Raw genomic sequence first — 14,122 nt, 5'->3', positions numbered from 1 at the left:
CCAGAGGAGAGAACGGACTTCCTGTTTACTCTGTGTGTGTGTGTGTGTGTGTGTGTGTGTGTGTGTGTGTGTGTGTGTGTGTGTGTGTGTGTGTGTGTGTGTGTGTGTGTGAGTGTGTGAGAGAGAGAGAGAGAGAGAGAAATGATGACAACCTTAAATCGAGCATTTCAACAGTGGAGTTTGGTGTAAAACCATCTGAAGCCTCAAAGACCAGCAGAGTAAAACTGTGACAGGTCGTTTAACTCCTCAGGTAAACAACAAACAACAACAACTAACAAACAACAACTAACAAACAACAACAACTAATAAACAACAACAGCTTCTGTCATCTAGTGAACGACGTCAGTTTGTCAGATTCTGCTGCACAGACTCAAACGCAGCCTCGTCTGACCCACTTTGAATAAAAACAAAAGAGTGTGTGTGTGTGAGGACACACGGGCTCAGACTTCCTCCGGCACTGATGGATCCAACAGAACCACTCACATGAAGACACTCTCCGGTGCTGAAGAACCGGTTGAACGTCCTACATAGACCCAGCAGAACAATAGCATCCACAAACACAAAGCATCAGATTCTTAAAGGAGCTGAACCGGACCATGTGAGACTGAACTGATTCACTGATTATTGATTATCAGGACAGCTGGCAGCTGCAGTCCTACAGCAGCTTTTCCCCGATGAGTTTGATCCAGATCCAGTTTCCTAAACAAGACGAGTCCTGCACACTCGGGCCGGGCCGATGGGATTAACTGGGTTTCATGCCCTGAGCGCCGACCTGCAGGTTTCCAGGAACATCCTGGCACTGCTGTCGAGGAAACGACTCCAGACTGTCTGCAGCTGATCTGAGATCAGAATCCTCAAAGACAGTGACCGACCTCAGCGCTGCACTCGCACAGTACTCGAGTAAATGTGCTTAGTTACAAACACTGATGAATGATGACATCACTGTAGTGAAGCTTCCTCCTGTGATAACAGTGTTCCTGTTCAACCTGTTCTGCAGTGAGGCCCGCTCACCTGACCCAGGTGTGTCTGACCCTGCTGAGGACACCTGTCTCTCTCTCTCTGTTAAATCTCCTGTAAGTTCTAAAAGAGGTTGGTCAGTTACAGACCAACATCAGAACCACTGCAGTGTCATGTTGTGATGCTGTGACCTCAGAGGATTCTGATTGGCTGTCAGTGAGCCCGACGCCATCGCTCACCTCCATCCACCTTACAGCAGCGGTGGTGACATCATCGTCCACTGTGACATTAAAAATGATGTTTTCATTGTTAGTGTTGTGTGTGAACTGAAGTTACGTAACTGAGTAACTGAGTACTACTCAAACACACCTGTGAGGAGACTGAGACACACAGCAGAGATCACACAGGTGAAGCAACAAGACACACACACACACACACACACACACACACACACACACACACACACACACGCACACACACCCAGTCTGTCTACATTCCTGTCAGGGGAGGAAACCTCAACACATTAACGGCAACATGCTGAATAAACACAGACGCACCTGAAGAACATCAGACAAACACACCTGAGTCTACCTGAACACACACACACACACACTTCCTGAATGAATCCATACAAGTCTTCATCAACTTATCGAGTCTGATCAATATAAATATTTTATATCTTTAATCACTTTGAGCTGAACATGTTTGAGTTGTTCAATAGATCATTATGATGCAGATGAATCAATGATGAGAATAAACATCAGCCAGATGATATTTCTGTCTTTGAACCTCCTGGATGACGTGTATTGATCCCTGTATTGATCCCTGTATTGATCCCTGTATTGATCCCTGTATTGATCCCTGTATTGATCCCGACAGGCTCGTCATCAGGACAGAAGACGAAACGTTAGCAATATTAAAACGTTCAGGACAATAAATTGAAGTCGCTGTTTGTCTTACAGATGATCCATTATCTGATCAGTGTCAGACAGATGATCACTGATTATTGTGTCATCAGTGAAGATTGGAATCATTCATTTTATCAACATATAACTGAAAAGTCAGAAACAACATTTGGGAGCCTGCTGAGATATGAAACTGATTCTATGAGATGAAACTATGAACGTGATGTTTAAATGTGATAATCAAGTTATTGATGAACCAATTTATCAATCAGAAGATCAATTCATGTGTGAGAAACGCTGAGGTCAGCTGTGATGATGTAAACACGAAACACAATCTCTAATTAACACAAATATTCTCAGATTCATCATGAACATGTCTGATTCTGATTATATTACATTATTGATCTGATTCTTTTCTGATCTCTACTGAAGTATTGATCACTTTGAGGACTCTGTTAATAATAAACACATTGATGTGAGATGTGACACAAACCTGCCTGAGGCTTCAGAGCACAGAAAGTAACTGCAGCTGTCAGGTGAATGTAGTGGAGTAGAAGAGAAAAGGATTACTTCTGTACTTAGTTACTTTCTACTTCTGTGATCCTGAAGTACTGCAGGATGTTCCTGTTTCCCCTGTGAGCTCGCGCTAACTGTGACGTGTTGTCTACATGTTGTTTACATGTTGTTTACGTGTTGTTCGCATGATGTTTACGTGTTGTTCACATGATGTTTACGTGTTGTTCACATGATGCTTACGTGTTGTTCACATGATGTTTACGTGTTGTTTACGTGTTGTTCACAGGTGCAGTCAGGTGCGTTCACGGACACCTTCATGGCGGCTGTGAGCTCCGGAGCGGAGCCCGGTGCTGCTGACACTCACCCCCCTTGCAGGGCGTCCTGTGCTGGCTGTGCTGAGCCCGGTAGCCCTCGATCACCTCCCACTCTCCGTTGTCCTTCTTGATGGGGAAGCTGACGCTCAGGACGTGGTTACACGGCTTGATGATCCGCAGAATCCCGCGGACCCGCTTCCTCTTCTGCTCGGGGCTCTCCCGGGTCTTCAGGCCCTCCACCAGCTTGTCCTCCACGATAGCGGCTCCCCGGTCGAAGAATCCCTCCACCATGGTGAAGAAGTTCGGGTCGTCGTCCCGGTCCACGGCCTGGCTGTAGCCGCGGTAGCGCAGCAGGGACGCGGACGCCGGGAGAGCCGAGTCAGCGGCGGCGGCGGAGCCCGAGGCCAGGACGCTGCCCGCTCCCCGGGTGAGTATCTCTCCGAAGTACCGGTACATTTTACAAGTTTTAATGAAGTTCAGCGTCCCGGAGAGAAGTGAGAGCCGCAGTGGAGCTGCAGGGTGTGGGGGGGAGGCGAACACTAAACCTGCTCCGCGGCAGCGGCTCCTCCTCCTGCCGCCCCTTCCTGCTCACACACCGCGGCGTGACGGCGTGGGCACGTGCGGGGCTCGGCGCACGTGCAGCTGCGTGAACACGAAGACTGAAAAACGACACGAGACCATTTAACACAAAAACTGCTAGCTAAGCTTTAGCTCTGACTGCACCGATGCTAGCTAAACTTTAGCTCTGACTGCACCGATGCTAGCTAAACTTTAGCTCTGACTGCACCGATGCTAGCTAAGCTTTAGCTCTGACTGCACCGATGCTAGCTAAGCTTTAGCTCTGACTGCACCGATGCTAGCTAAGCTTTAGCTCTGACTGCACCGATGCTAGCTAAACTTTAGCTCTGACTGCACCGATGCTAAAGTTAATGCTTTTATTGTGAAAGTACATCGTTTCATAGGCTTCCTTCTCATCAAACAATGCTGAAAAAGTGAATTACAAACTAATGAAGTCTGAACACTAAATTATTAATGATAAATTATGTTTATGATGTTATTTAATCTGAAAGTAAAAAGTCTGTGTGTGTGTGAGTGTGAGAGTGTGTGTGTGTGTGTGTGTGTGTGTGTGTGTGTGTGTGAAGGTTTTACATTTCTTCGTTCCTAATCTTAGAGGAGTCGTGGGTCATTAACTGAGGAGGTCTCAGCCGGTCGTCTGTCTGAAGGAAGATTCACAAGATAAAGTTTAAATGTAGATTTTCTGGGACTTTAAAAAGTCTGTATGAGATCAAAAAGAATGTAACTAAGTAGATTTACTGAAGTACTGTGGTGTGTTCAGGGTCACATGTCAGTTCTTCACACTGAGTTTAACTCACAGTTTGTTGTACTCAGTTTGAGAAAGTAATATCTCAGTAAGAGTACCGACGAGTCTGTAAACTCGTCTTAGATGATGAACCGGATCGTCTGTCCGGTCAGGGACACGGCGTCCAGCTGATCCGAGCACTTCTGGTCACGTCTCAGGCGCCCAGTTGACTGACAGCAGCAGGTGGACGAAGCAACTGAGACTGCACACACACACACACACACACACACACACACACACACTGCACACACACACTGCACACACACACACACACTCCACTGAGGGATGAAGTAAAAGTACCTTTACTTTACAGTCAGAGTACTTTTACTTGAGTACTCAAATATGTGAGCTGATGAAGGATGAAGCTGCAGGTGACATCACACCTGTCAGGTCAGACAGGTGTGATGTCACCTGCCACTGATGATGATGATGATGATAATGAAGGTGTGTGAGCCGTCCCGCTGAGTCGTTATTCTGATCACCTCAAGTAACTGATCAGTTTTCAGATTGATTATTGTCCCAGCAGTTCTTCAGTTCCTGTTTGATTTGGATCAAGTTCTTCCTGGTCTGGTCCAGTCTGGCCTCAGCAGCAGACTGGGTTTTATCCCGGCTGAGTGCAGCTGCTGCCCCCTGCAGGCATCTCAGTTCGTTACAGCCTCAGCACCAGTCACAGCACACCTGTGCAGGTGCAGCTGACTCTGTTGCCATGGTGATGACCAGCTGTCATCAGGTGATAACAGGAAGAGGAAGAAAACACAACAGGACAATAAGAAGAAGAAGTTTTTATCATCAGGAGGTGAAAGTGTTCTGAAGGGTTCATCCTCTGAGGAGCAGGATGGAGACCAGGACTCCTCACAGGAAGAGATGCAGGTTCTTATTCAGCCAAGAGATAAACTACAGCTTCAGTCTGACAACTGGAGACCAGAACCACCAGGACTGAGTCTGGGTCTAATGTGAAACAACAGGTCCACAGTGCAGCTGATCCTCCCCCAGCATCCTGCCCTCTGATTGGTGGAGCTGTGGCGAGTCAGCAGCTGTGCAGTTATTGTTCCCAGCTGTGAAACAAACCGCCGTCTGCATCAATCTCCATGATGGAGCCATGATGTGTTTCTGCTGAGTCATGGTTGTGTAACAGCTCACAGAAGAACTTCTGAACAGGAACGTGAAGGAGTCGTTCAGAACCTTCTGAAATCGCTGCTTTTCCCTCTGGTGCCGTTCAGTCCAGTCTGTTCCTCTCTGTGAGATCTGTGGGAGTGCACATTCATCGGGTTCATTAACTGGATCAATTAACTGGATTAACCACTGAAATCCAACTTTTAGCTGATCCAGTGAACACAACATCACCAGACTCCATAAAGAAAAGTAGAGATTTAAGAGCTGAGTGAGGAGAGACAGATTGTAAATCACTGGAGCTTCTTGTATCTCATGTTGTGGCGTGTTAATGAAACATCTTCAGGATTTAAGTTTTAAATCTGTTTTGTCCTAAATGAGCCTCCATATTTTCTCCTCAGTAGACTTCATGTGTGACCGTCCAAAGCTCCACGTCTTCCTGGGGGCTCCTCCCCCTGCTGCAGACACCTCGACTGGGCCGGAGGGTGAGGAACGTCCCCCTGACAACACCTGGACACACGTGGAGCTCACCTGGCAGGACGGACACCTGAAGCCGGCTACAGGTGCAGCTGCAGACGGAGATGAAGAGTCAAATCCTGCCAAATCATCTTCACTTCAGGAGTATCTGGACAGCTGCTTCCCTGCAGCTCAACCAGAACCAGAACCTACACACTGCGGGTCCCCAGACGTCCCTCCACTGTCCACCCACACTCAGTTCCTCTCTACCTGGACTCTGAGTCAGGCTCTAATCCTGAGAGGCAGGTGTGCTGTCCAATCAGCAGGCAGCCCTGAGAAAACTCCACCCAAACACACCCAAACTCCTCCGTCCGTCTCCTCCAGCACCCCCGAGCTCTTCAGCCCCGTCAGCCCGTCACTCGGAGCCTCCGCAGAGCTCTTCAGTCCGCCCTGTCCGAGCCCGCGGGCAGAGGAAGGAGGAGTCGTCATCCAGGCCACTATAGACGGCGTGCTCTGCTCCCAGGAGGCCGAGCGGCAGGAGGCCACGCCCTCCCAGAAGTCCCCCGCCAATTCCCCTGAACTAAAGAGAGCTCGAGTCTCAGAAAACATCAGGACGGAAGCATCTGTGGTGACATCAGAGCACGCTGTGGCCGCCGGCATCGGGCTCCGAGGTCCAACAATCCTGCTGACCCGGTGTGACAGACAGGGGGTGCGGTACTCAGTTCTGGTTGCGGTGGTTCACCCCTGTCACCTGAAGGAGGTCAAGGTGGGCAGAGATCTCAGACTGGTCCACGTTCTGAACGACCTGATGGAGGTCAAGTGTTTAATAAAGAGTCTGATTTGTTGGCACAGGTGAAGTCCGGGCCGGCAGCCGGGACCGTTGTTCCTCTGGCATCCATTGTGGTAACAGACCAATCGGGTGTAGAGATGAAGGTGGTGCTGTGGCGGCGGTCAGCGTTCTGGGTGTTGACAGTCAGTCCTGGAGACATTCTGCTCATCACAGGTACAGAAACACACCTGAGCTCCTGCTTTAGGGTGGACAGTCTGTCTGACACGCCCCCTGCAGGCTGTCATTGGTCAGCTTCTGTTGTTGTTGTTTCCGGTCAGGCCTGCAGGTGAACGAGGACAGGTGGAGAGGAGAGACGGTGCTACAGTCGACCTTCAGCAGCAAGCTGCTCAGCCTGGGACAGATCACCACCTCCACCTGCCCACCAGGTACGTCACCACACCTGCAACCAATCAACAGCCTCCTCAGCTCAGCGTGACAGCTGACGTCTCTCTCTCTTCAGTTCCTCAGCAGGTTGATGCTCGCTCTCTCGCAGCGCTGTGTGACTTCCTGCGGGAGCGGCGCCCCCTGCTGCTGTCTGAGAAGCTCCGCCCCCCTCAGGACCTCAACCGCCTCCCCTACGCCACTCTGAGGTCACTGAGGGTCAACACGCTGGTTCACGCCCTTCTGCGTGTCACACACACACACATCAGCACAGGTAAGTTCCAGGTACAGGGTGTTGCCATGGTAACATCAAACACATGAGACGAACGAGTTTAAAGGAAGTGAAGTGATGTAATTGGCCGTTAACACAGTGGGATTATGGGTAACCGACTGATTAAACATATCAAAGATTAAAACAGTCGTCTGTGTAGAAACAGATGTTTGATTTTGACATCATGATGTCGAAGCTGTGATGTCACAGTGTCTAAATGAAATGGGTGGTCGTCAGAGTGGCGGAGCGAGGCGGAGTCTCGCTGCAGGTCGGCGGTTCAGCTGAAGGCCGTGGTGACCGTGGAGCAGCCTGGCGGTCAGCAGGCGGCGCTGCTGCTGTGGGGAGCGGCGGTGGACTGGCTGCCTCGCCTCAACGCAGACAGAGGTACACACTCACAGACAGACTTTTACTCTGAAAGGGTCAGTTCAACTGAACCTCACTGATCCTCTGAATCTGTCAGCGGCCGTCTGGGACTTCCACATCCTCCTGGTGAGGGACGGTTTGACCTCCGACCTCCCGGAGCTGCACTCCACCCCCTGGAGCTCCGCCCACCCTCTGGATCCTGCCGACCGCCGAGCGCAGGACTTCCTCCGACCACGACCCGTCCAGACAGGAAGCGGTGTTGTGGAGCTGGATGTCGACACGCTGCTGTCACAGAAGTACAGCGGTGAGTCTGAGAGCGCCGCCGCCGTCACACCGACTTCAAGTATTATACCTGAGACACTTCCTGCCTGCAGAGCCTTCACAGTAAAAGCACCATCACTGTGGATGATCTTTGATAAAAACATCACAAACATTGTGTTTCTGCTCCTCCAGGTGAGGTCGAGCTCAGAGTCCAGGTCTCCACCTTCCACTTCCTGGATGCTCTACCTTCCCAGAATGCACCACAGCCAGTCCTGGACAGCTCCACCTCGCTGGATGATATCCTGAAGGTCCTGAGCGGTGATGTCACTTACACCGGCTGCGCTCGCTGCTCTGTCGAGCTGGACACGGACGCCAACGGCATCTACAGCCCGTGTTACCCGTGTCTGCCCCACACCGCCGTACGCCGCTACTACAGGTGACATCATCATCGTCAATATGTTGATGGAAGTGTCCTTAAGTTCACGCTCATGTTTACAAACATATTAATAACTTTTCAGTCTAAATTATTACAAATTTCAATATCTACACTTTTAACAATAAGTTTATTATTTTATTGTATTAATAATTAATGTGAATGTGATTCAACACATGAACGATGTTTTACAAAATAATAATAATAAAATGGCAATAAATAAATAAATAAATCTGATAAAAGTGATTATTTTATTTTGACATTTTAGAAAATCATTTTTTTTTTCAGGAAACGCTGATAACTTTTTGTTTCTGTACTAAAAGACACGTCAATCAATGTGTGACTGACCGAACCGTCCAATCATGCTGTCTGATCTCTGCTGGTGGGCGTGACTAAACTCAGACTTAGATATAGATCAGAGATTTGTTTATTCAAATGGATAGATATATGTGTGTTTGTGTGTGTGTGTCTCAGGCCAGGTGTGCTGAGGGTGAGTGGGCGGGGCACCTCTCAGGTGTGTGTTCATGTTCCACCTGTTCTGCTTCAAAAGATCCTCGACGCTCCACCTGATAAACTCCAGAGGAGCTCAGGTGAGACACAAACTGACCTCCTGTCAGTTCTGAGGAGGAAGTACTCAGATTACTGAAGTAAAAGTACTGACACTATAAGTTCTTTCCTACTTTACTATTAAACATATTAAACATTTAGTAAGTAAAGAAAGGACTCAGTCATCTTCCTCAGTCACTGTTGCTGCTGCATCTAAAAAAATAAAAATGAATTGATTTTGAGACTGATTTTCAGCGATTCTTCATTATATCCAGCCTGTGTCACCTGTCTGTCTGTCACCTGTCTGTCTGTCAGCTCCAGGCTCAGAGGTGAGACACGTCCAGGTGGCAGCAGAGAGGATCGTCTCCCTCGTCTCCCTCCCAAAGAAAACCTTCGTCCTCACCCTGCGGAGCCACTTCCTGTGTGACGAGAACAGCGTCCCCATCAGTCAGGACTTCACCCTGCTGGACCTTCAGTTCCCCCCCAACAGCTGACCCACTACTGACCTGAGGGATTGAGTTGGATCAGGATCAGGATCCGGTCCAGTCCAGACCTAATCTTGGTCATTTGTTGATGGATCATTAATCTCATGAAGCGTCACAGTCGAGTCAAACTGTCATTAAAGAGTTTGGTTTTGTGCCCTTCTGTCGGCGGATTGATGACCTGCAGCCTGAGACTAAATTACTGGAGACTCGTCAAGCTTGATCAACGGCTATTGGAGCACAGAGCGAGAAGGGGCGGGGCTTAGAAAGAAGTCTGGATGCGTTGACACTTTGTTTGACTCCGACATGCTGAACGTTAGATCCAGAACATAAAGACAACATTAATATAAACATCATATCAGTACATCAGGTGATTGTCTGCAGACACGTTTATATTCTGTTTATTGATTTTATCTTATTCATTGAAATAAAAGTCTTTGACAGACAATTGATGAGAACATGAAGTGTTTATTGTCTCCATCATGTACTCAGACAGAACTGCTCTCAGATCAGATCAGCAGGACTGTCTGATCAGTGTTAACAAAGTAAAGCTGAACATTTATTCTGAAAATACAACAAACTGTTTTAAATAAATGTGTTGTGGAGGAAACAGAATATAAATCAGATCTAGAAACATAATGATGATTCAAGAGTTTTTATTATCATTGGACATTCACATGTCAATCAATGAAATTTTCTTTGCAACCCCCGTGCATAACCCCCGATGATGTTCATTTAGTGTTTTTTTATCCATAAATACAACATATAAAGAGCCAGTGTTACGCTAACGGTATGCTAATTAGCTCAGCTCTGATAATGTTAATAATATCTAATGATATAATAGAATTTAATAATTCTGATATATGTTCAGGAACAATTCAACATGTAGGGAAAAATATGAAGAACTAAATAATAAAAGTAAATATAAAGTCTGGAACTGGAATCTTGGTGTTAATGTGAACAAATGACAGTAAACATGTTCATCAATCAGCAGAGCCATGCTAACTGTTTCCCCCTGCTTCCAGTCTTTATGCTAAGCTAAGCTAACAACATGCAGGTCCAGTGCACCGAGACGAGGTGACGAGGAAGTTTCGTCTCTCAGGAGGAAACAGAGTGGAAGGATATTTAGTGTTGCATACAGAATGAATCAAAGGCCCAGGAGCTGTCAGTGTGTCTGATCCTACAGAACCGTGAGGAGCTGCTCAGCCCGTTACGTGTTTCAGTCTTTACAGAATCAGTTTCCAGCTGAGGAGCAGCTGACGGAACCAGCAGGACGTTCTGTCGGGTCAGTTCCCCCGAGACGTTTCTTCAGCCACGTCCATCAGATCACTGAACAGATCTGAAACAGAAGACGACAGTTACTATCAGAGGCGGGAAGTAATCAAGTACAAATACTCATTTACTATCCTTCAGTACATGTTTCATGTCTAAGTACTCTGCGTATCTGTGTCACTTCTACATCTTAACACAAACATCTGAACTTTCTCCTCCTCCCACCTTCATACGTACCTCCATCACTGACTCCTCCACCTGCTCCTGGATATCCTCCTCCACCTGCTCCTGGATATCCTCCCTCACCTGCTCCTGGATATCCTCCTCCACCTGCTCCTGGATATCCTCCCTCACCTGCTCCTGGATATCCTCCCTCACCTGCTCCTGGATATCCTCCCTCACCTGCTCCTCCTGCTCCTCCCTCCTGTTCACTGAACAGACCGTGGAATCCTGACTTCTTCTCTCCACCCTTCTCATCGTCGTCTTTGTTGAAGATCTTACTGAAGAAGCCTCCTTTCTTCTCCTCTTTCTTCTTGTCGTTTCCGAACGAGAACAGTCCTCCTTCTTTCTTGTCCTTGTCCTCCTTCTTCTTGTCGCCTCCAAACGAAGAGAAGATTCCTCCTTTCTTGTCCTTGTCCTTGTCTCCGTCTTTGTCTCCGACACCCAGAGCATTCTTCACGGCGTCCTCCACCATGTCTCCTGCAGGACAGACAGCATGTTAGATTAAACCACCTGGAGCACCTGATGGAGGCGGGGTTAATCTCAGAGAGACGAGAGCAGAACATATTTTAAAATTCTTTTTGTTTAAGTTTCTGAAGCTGCAGTCTGATTTACTGTTCAGTCAGCATCAGCTGCCTGATATTGTCTGAGTCAGCAGAACCTGAAGTGTCGGTCCGACCCAGTTTGAGGCTGATGTTGTTCTCTATCTGCTGACATCAGAACTCCTGACCTTTTGGAGAGAAGTGTTGCAGCCTAATTTTACATGTAACTCATCCTTCTGTGTGGTTAACTGGACTAACAGACGGGAGGGGAGGGACAGACGTCTGTGATTAACGAGCCTCTCTGTCAGCGTTAACAGGCAGAGAGCCTCTTCATTAACGGGACTATGAAAGTGTTGGTGTGTCCGCCAGCACCAGGAAGACAAAAGAGATAAAACTCAACAACAACAAAGTGGCAACACGAGAGTCGAGACAACAGACAGAACCACACAGAACTCGTCAGCTGCAGCCAGAACTGAAACATGGAGACGCTTCAGATCAACGATCAGACTCACTCAGACATTTCAGAGACGTGTTTCCTCCTGACAGCAGCAGGAAGATGTAGACATGCAAATCAGAACCCTGAACACACAAATCAGAGTGTGTTCATGACACACACACACACACACACACACACACACACACACACACACACACACACTCACCTATTTTCTCCCCCACCATGCCGGCTAGTTTATCCATTTCTGTCTGTCTGTCTGTCAGCAGTGTGTTCTCAGGCAGTTGGAGGTGAGACTGAAGCTGACCTCGTCTCTTTCAGTCGACGCCTCTCAGGTCTCTCCCTATTGGCCGAGGAGGAGTCAGGAGTGTCCAGGTGTGTCAGCAGACCGGACCGACCTGTCCCACCTGCTCTGCTCTCAGCTATCAGTCAGAACCAAGAACAAAACTTCATTCCCACTCAAGCACCTGACTTGGGTTAGGGTTACCAGGTGATCTTAGAACTTTCACCTGTGTTGTCATGTGAATACGCGGGGCAGCTGGAGCCCCGAGTCCTGACTGCAGGTGTCAGTGTTGCCATGGTGACGGCAGCCGATGCTGCAGGACAGGTGAGTCGAGTTACACTGAGACAATGAGAATAAAGATACGAGCGTAACAAGTCTGTCCGCCCTCTGAGAGAATGTATGACTCACTGTGACACACACACACACACACACACACACACACACACACAGGGATCCTGAACAGAGACAGTCAGATACAGACGTACCTGCAGGTGAACAGCTGACGTCACAGAGCTGATACACTTCACTGACCCGACTGACTGAGGTCACTGTAGTTCTGGTTCTGTTGGGACCCAAAGTCTAAATATCTCTGAAAAGTGCTTCCTGTCGGAGATTCAGCCGTGAGAAGAAGCTGCTGTGTTTCATCTGTTCATGAGGAGTCAGTAAATTTACTCTCTTACAAGTAGAAAGACTGAGCATGTTACTCGAGTAAACGTTAACGTACAATCTGGAAAATGAACTTAAAGGTATCAAAATGCTCAACCAGGCTCAGAGTGTAATGGAATACATGTAATCCTGTGATTGGTTTGTATCCTAATTAAGTAATCAAGATACAAAAAGAAGAGAATGAATGTATGAATGTATGAGAAAGAATATAATTAGATTACAGAGACATGCAGTAATAACAGGATTCACATCACATCACTCAGACTGACAGAAGATGAACCATGAAATGTTTCTGTTTGACAAGTTTACTCTGTTGCTTATATTTTTAATTATGTTGTTTATTTTTTACTATTGTTGGTGTTGTAACTAGTGCAGTGCCCGTAGGAAACATGTATTCCTATAGAAAAGTGGGAGGTTAAGTAGCTTTTTCATGGAGGCCAAATGAGGCTGTTTGAAGGTGGGACATCAGGGATATTTAGGTTTGTTGTAAAATCCGATATTCCAAAGTATAATTGGCCATTTTTGACTATTTGTGATTTTACCATTATATTTCACCTTTCACCACAGTTATTTATCTATTTTTTTGACATATGGTATTAACACAATGGACTTAAAATCACAAAAAAAAACCACATAAAATCTGAGCAGAATATTTTTATTTTTTTTTTACTGTGAAGACCACAAATATGTTTAACAAACCATTTTTTATTACTTATAATGCAAATTGTTGTTTGCTAAATATGTGCATACATTTTAAAAATGTACAAAGTTATATGTAACTATTTACATTTAAATGCAGGCAGTGCTCAGGTCTGCCTGCTCCACATTCAGCAGCTCCTCATTGTTCTGACTCATTAAACAAAAAACTGACTCCACGACACCAAACACTACATAACACACTAACTACACACTCCAAACACACTAAATGTCACAAATCTCTCAACTCTCAATATCTCTGTCTGTCTCTACACCGACCGTCGCTGCCTGTCACTCATCCGCCTCCGTCCCGCCCACAACTTCCTGTTCCTCAACAACCAAACTTGCTGCGTGGACACTTTCGTGACAAAAGCCCGTTTGTACTGTTTCTTCCTGCACAGACACAAAGCAAACCTGACGGCAATGTTCATGAAAAAGCGTGGTGGACATTATTTACCCTAAGTCCGGTTCTGAACCTGCCGGTGAGTCTGTCGACTGGTGAGCTGGGCCGTGTTAGCGGCTAGCAGCTAGCAGCTAGCTACACACGAACATCCACAGATTCCGATTCCACTTTGTTGTCCTCACATATCCGGATCTCCTCACATCCGGAACAGACTCGGTCTGGACTCATTTAGTCTTATTACCCATATCAGTCAGTTTAGATGCACAGAACGGAACCGAACCACCCGCAAAATCCCGGTCCAGCTCGCCACTGCAGGTATAAATCCGCTTGTTGTCGTGGAAGTGAGCTCTGCAGTGATTGGCTCTGGTGCCCACGTGACTGTGGTGGCTATGGGTGAGAATGC

The 14,122-nt window shown here is 47.3% G+C and overlaps 3 protein-coding genes across 12 annotated transcripts in view; 1 reads left to right on the top strand and 2 right to left on the bottom strand.

The window, feature by feature from the left end:
• LOC119033473 (glutamate dehydrogenase, mitochondrial-like) overlaps positions 1–4,200 on the bottom strand; it is a 22,530-nt gene extending 18,330 nt beyond the window's left edge. For 2 of the 3 annotated variants that reach the window (XR_005079259.1, XM_037123619.1), the window contains exon 1: positions 2,743–3,148. Coding sequence is in view for 2 of the 3 variants with exons in the window: in XM_037123619.1 (XP_036979514.1) it covers positions 2,743–3,148 (406 nt within the window). In the remaining variant the exon portion in view is untranslated. Of the gene's footprint in view, positions 1–2,742; positions 3,352–3,841; positions 3,910–4,065 lie in introns of those variants that run through there. The other variant, XM_037123620.1, reaches the window with a different exon arrangement.
• Positions 1–9,642, top strand: part of shld2 (shieldin complex subunit 2) — a 22,104-nt gene extending 12,462 nt beyond the window's left edge. The window contains exons 7-17 of the mRNA XM_037124775.1: positions 2,665–2,782; positions 2,832–3,119; positions 5,567–6,384; positions 6,471–6,621; positions 6,726–6,833; positions 6,908–7,102; positions 7,337–7,483; positions 7,560–7,766; positions 7,916–8,159; positions 8,631–8,746; positions 9,018–9,642. Of these exons, the coding sequence (XP_036980670.1) occupies positions 2,665–2,782; positions 2,832–3,119; positions 5,567–6,384; positions 6,471–6,621; positions 6,726–6,833; positions 6,908–7,102; positions 7,337–7,483; positions 7,560–7,766; positions 7,916–8,159; positions 8,631–8,746; positions 9,018–9,196 (2,571 nt within the window). The 3' untranslated portion in view covers positions 9,197–9,642. The remainder of the gene's footprint in view (positions 1–2,664; positions 2,783–2,831; positions 3,120–5,566; positions 6,385–6,470; positions 6,622–6,725; positions 6,834–6,907; positions 7,103–7,336; positions 7,484–7,559; positions 7,767–7,915; positions 8,160–8,630; positions 8,747–9,017) is intronic.
• Positions 9,257–14,122, bottom strand: LOC119033474 (glycine-rich cell wall structural protein-like). 8 transcript variants are annotated; one of them, XM_037123626.1, is made up of 4 exons: positions 13,774–14,107; positions 12,440–12,557; positions 11,880–12,293; positions 9,257–11,155 (listed from the first exon to the last, which is right to left on the bottom strand). In XM_037123626.1, the coding sequence occupies exons 3-4, from the start codon at positions 11,914–11,916 to the stop codon at positions 10,647–10,649; spliced, it is 546 nt and encodes a 181-aa protein (XP_036979521.1). In that variant the 5' UTR covers positions 11,917–12,293; positions 12,440–12,557; positions 13,774–14,107; the 3' UTR covers positions 9,257–10,646. The 8 variants fall into 8 exon arrangements, with proteins under 8 accessions (XP_036979521.1, XP_036979522.1, XP_036979520.1 ...); XM_037123627.1 differs by having other exon boundaries at positions 12,440–12,516; XM_037123625.1 differs by lacking the exon at positions 13,774–14,107 and having other exon boundaries at positions 11,880–12,093; positions 12,181–12,293; positions 12,440–13,231.

This window comes from Acanthopagrus latus, chromosome 15, assembly GCF_904848185.1.
Source record: "Acanthopagrus latus isolate v.2019 chromosome 15, fAcaLat1.1, whole genome shotgun sequence".
In the NCBI taxonomy this organism is placed as follows: Eukaryota; Metazoa; Chordata; class Actinopteri; order Spariformes; family Sparidae; genus Acanthopagrus; species Acanthopagrus latus.
The sequence above is the reverse complement of the archived record's forward strand: the minus strand, read 5'-3'. Positions and strand labels throughout refer to the sequence as shown.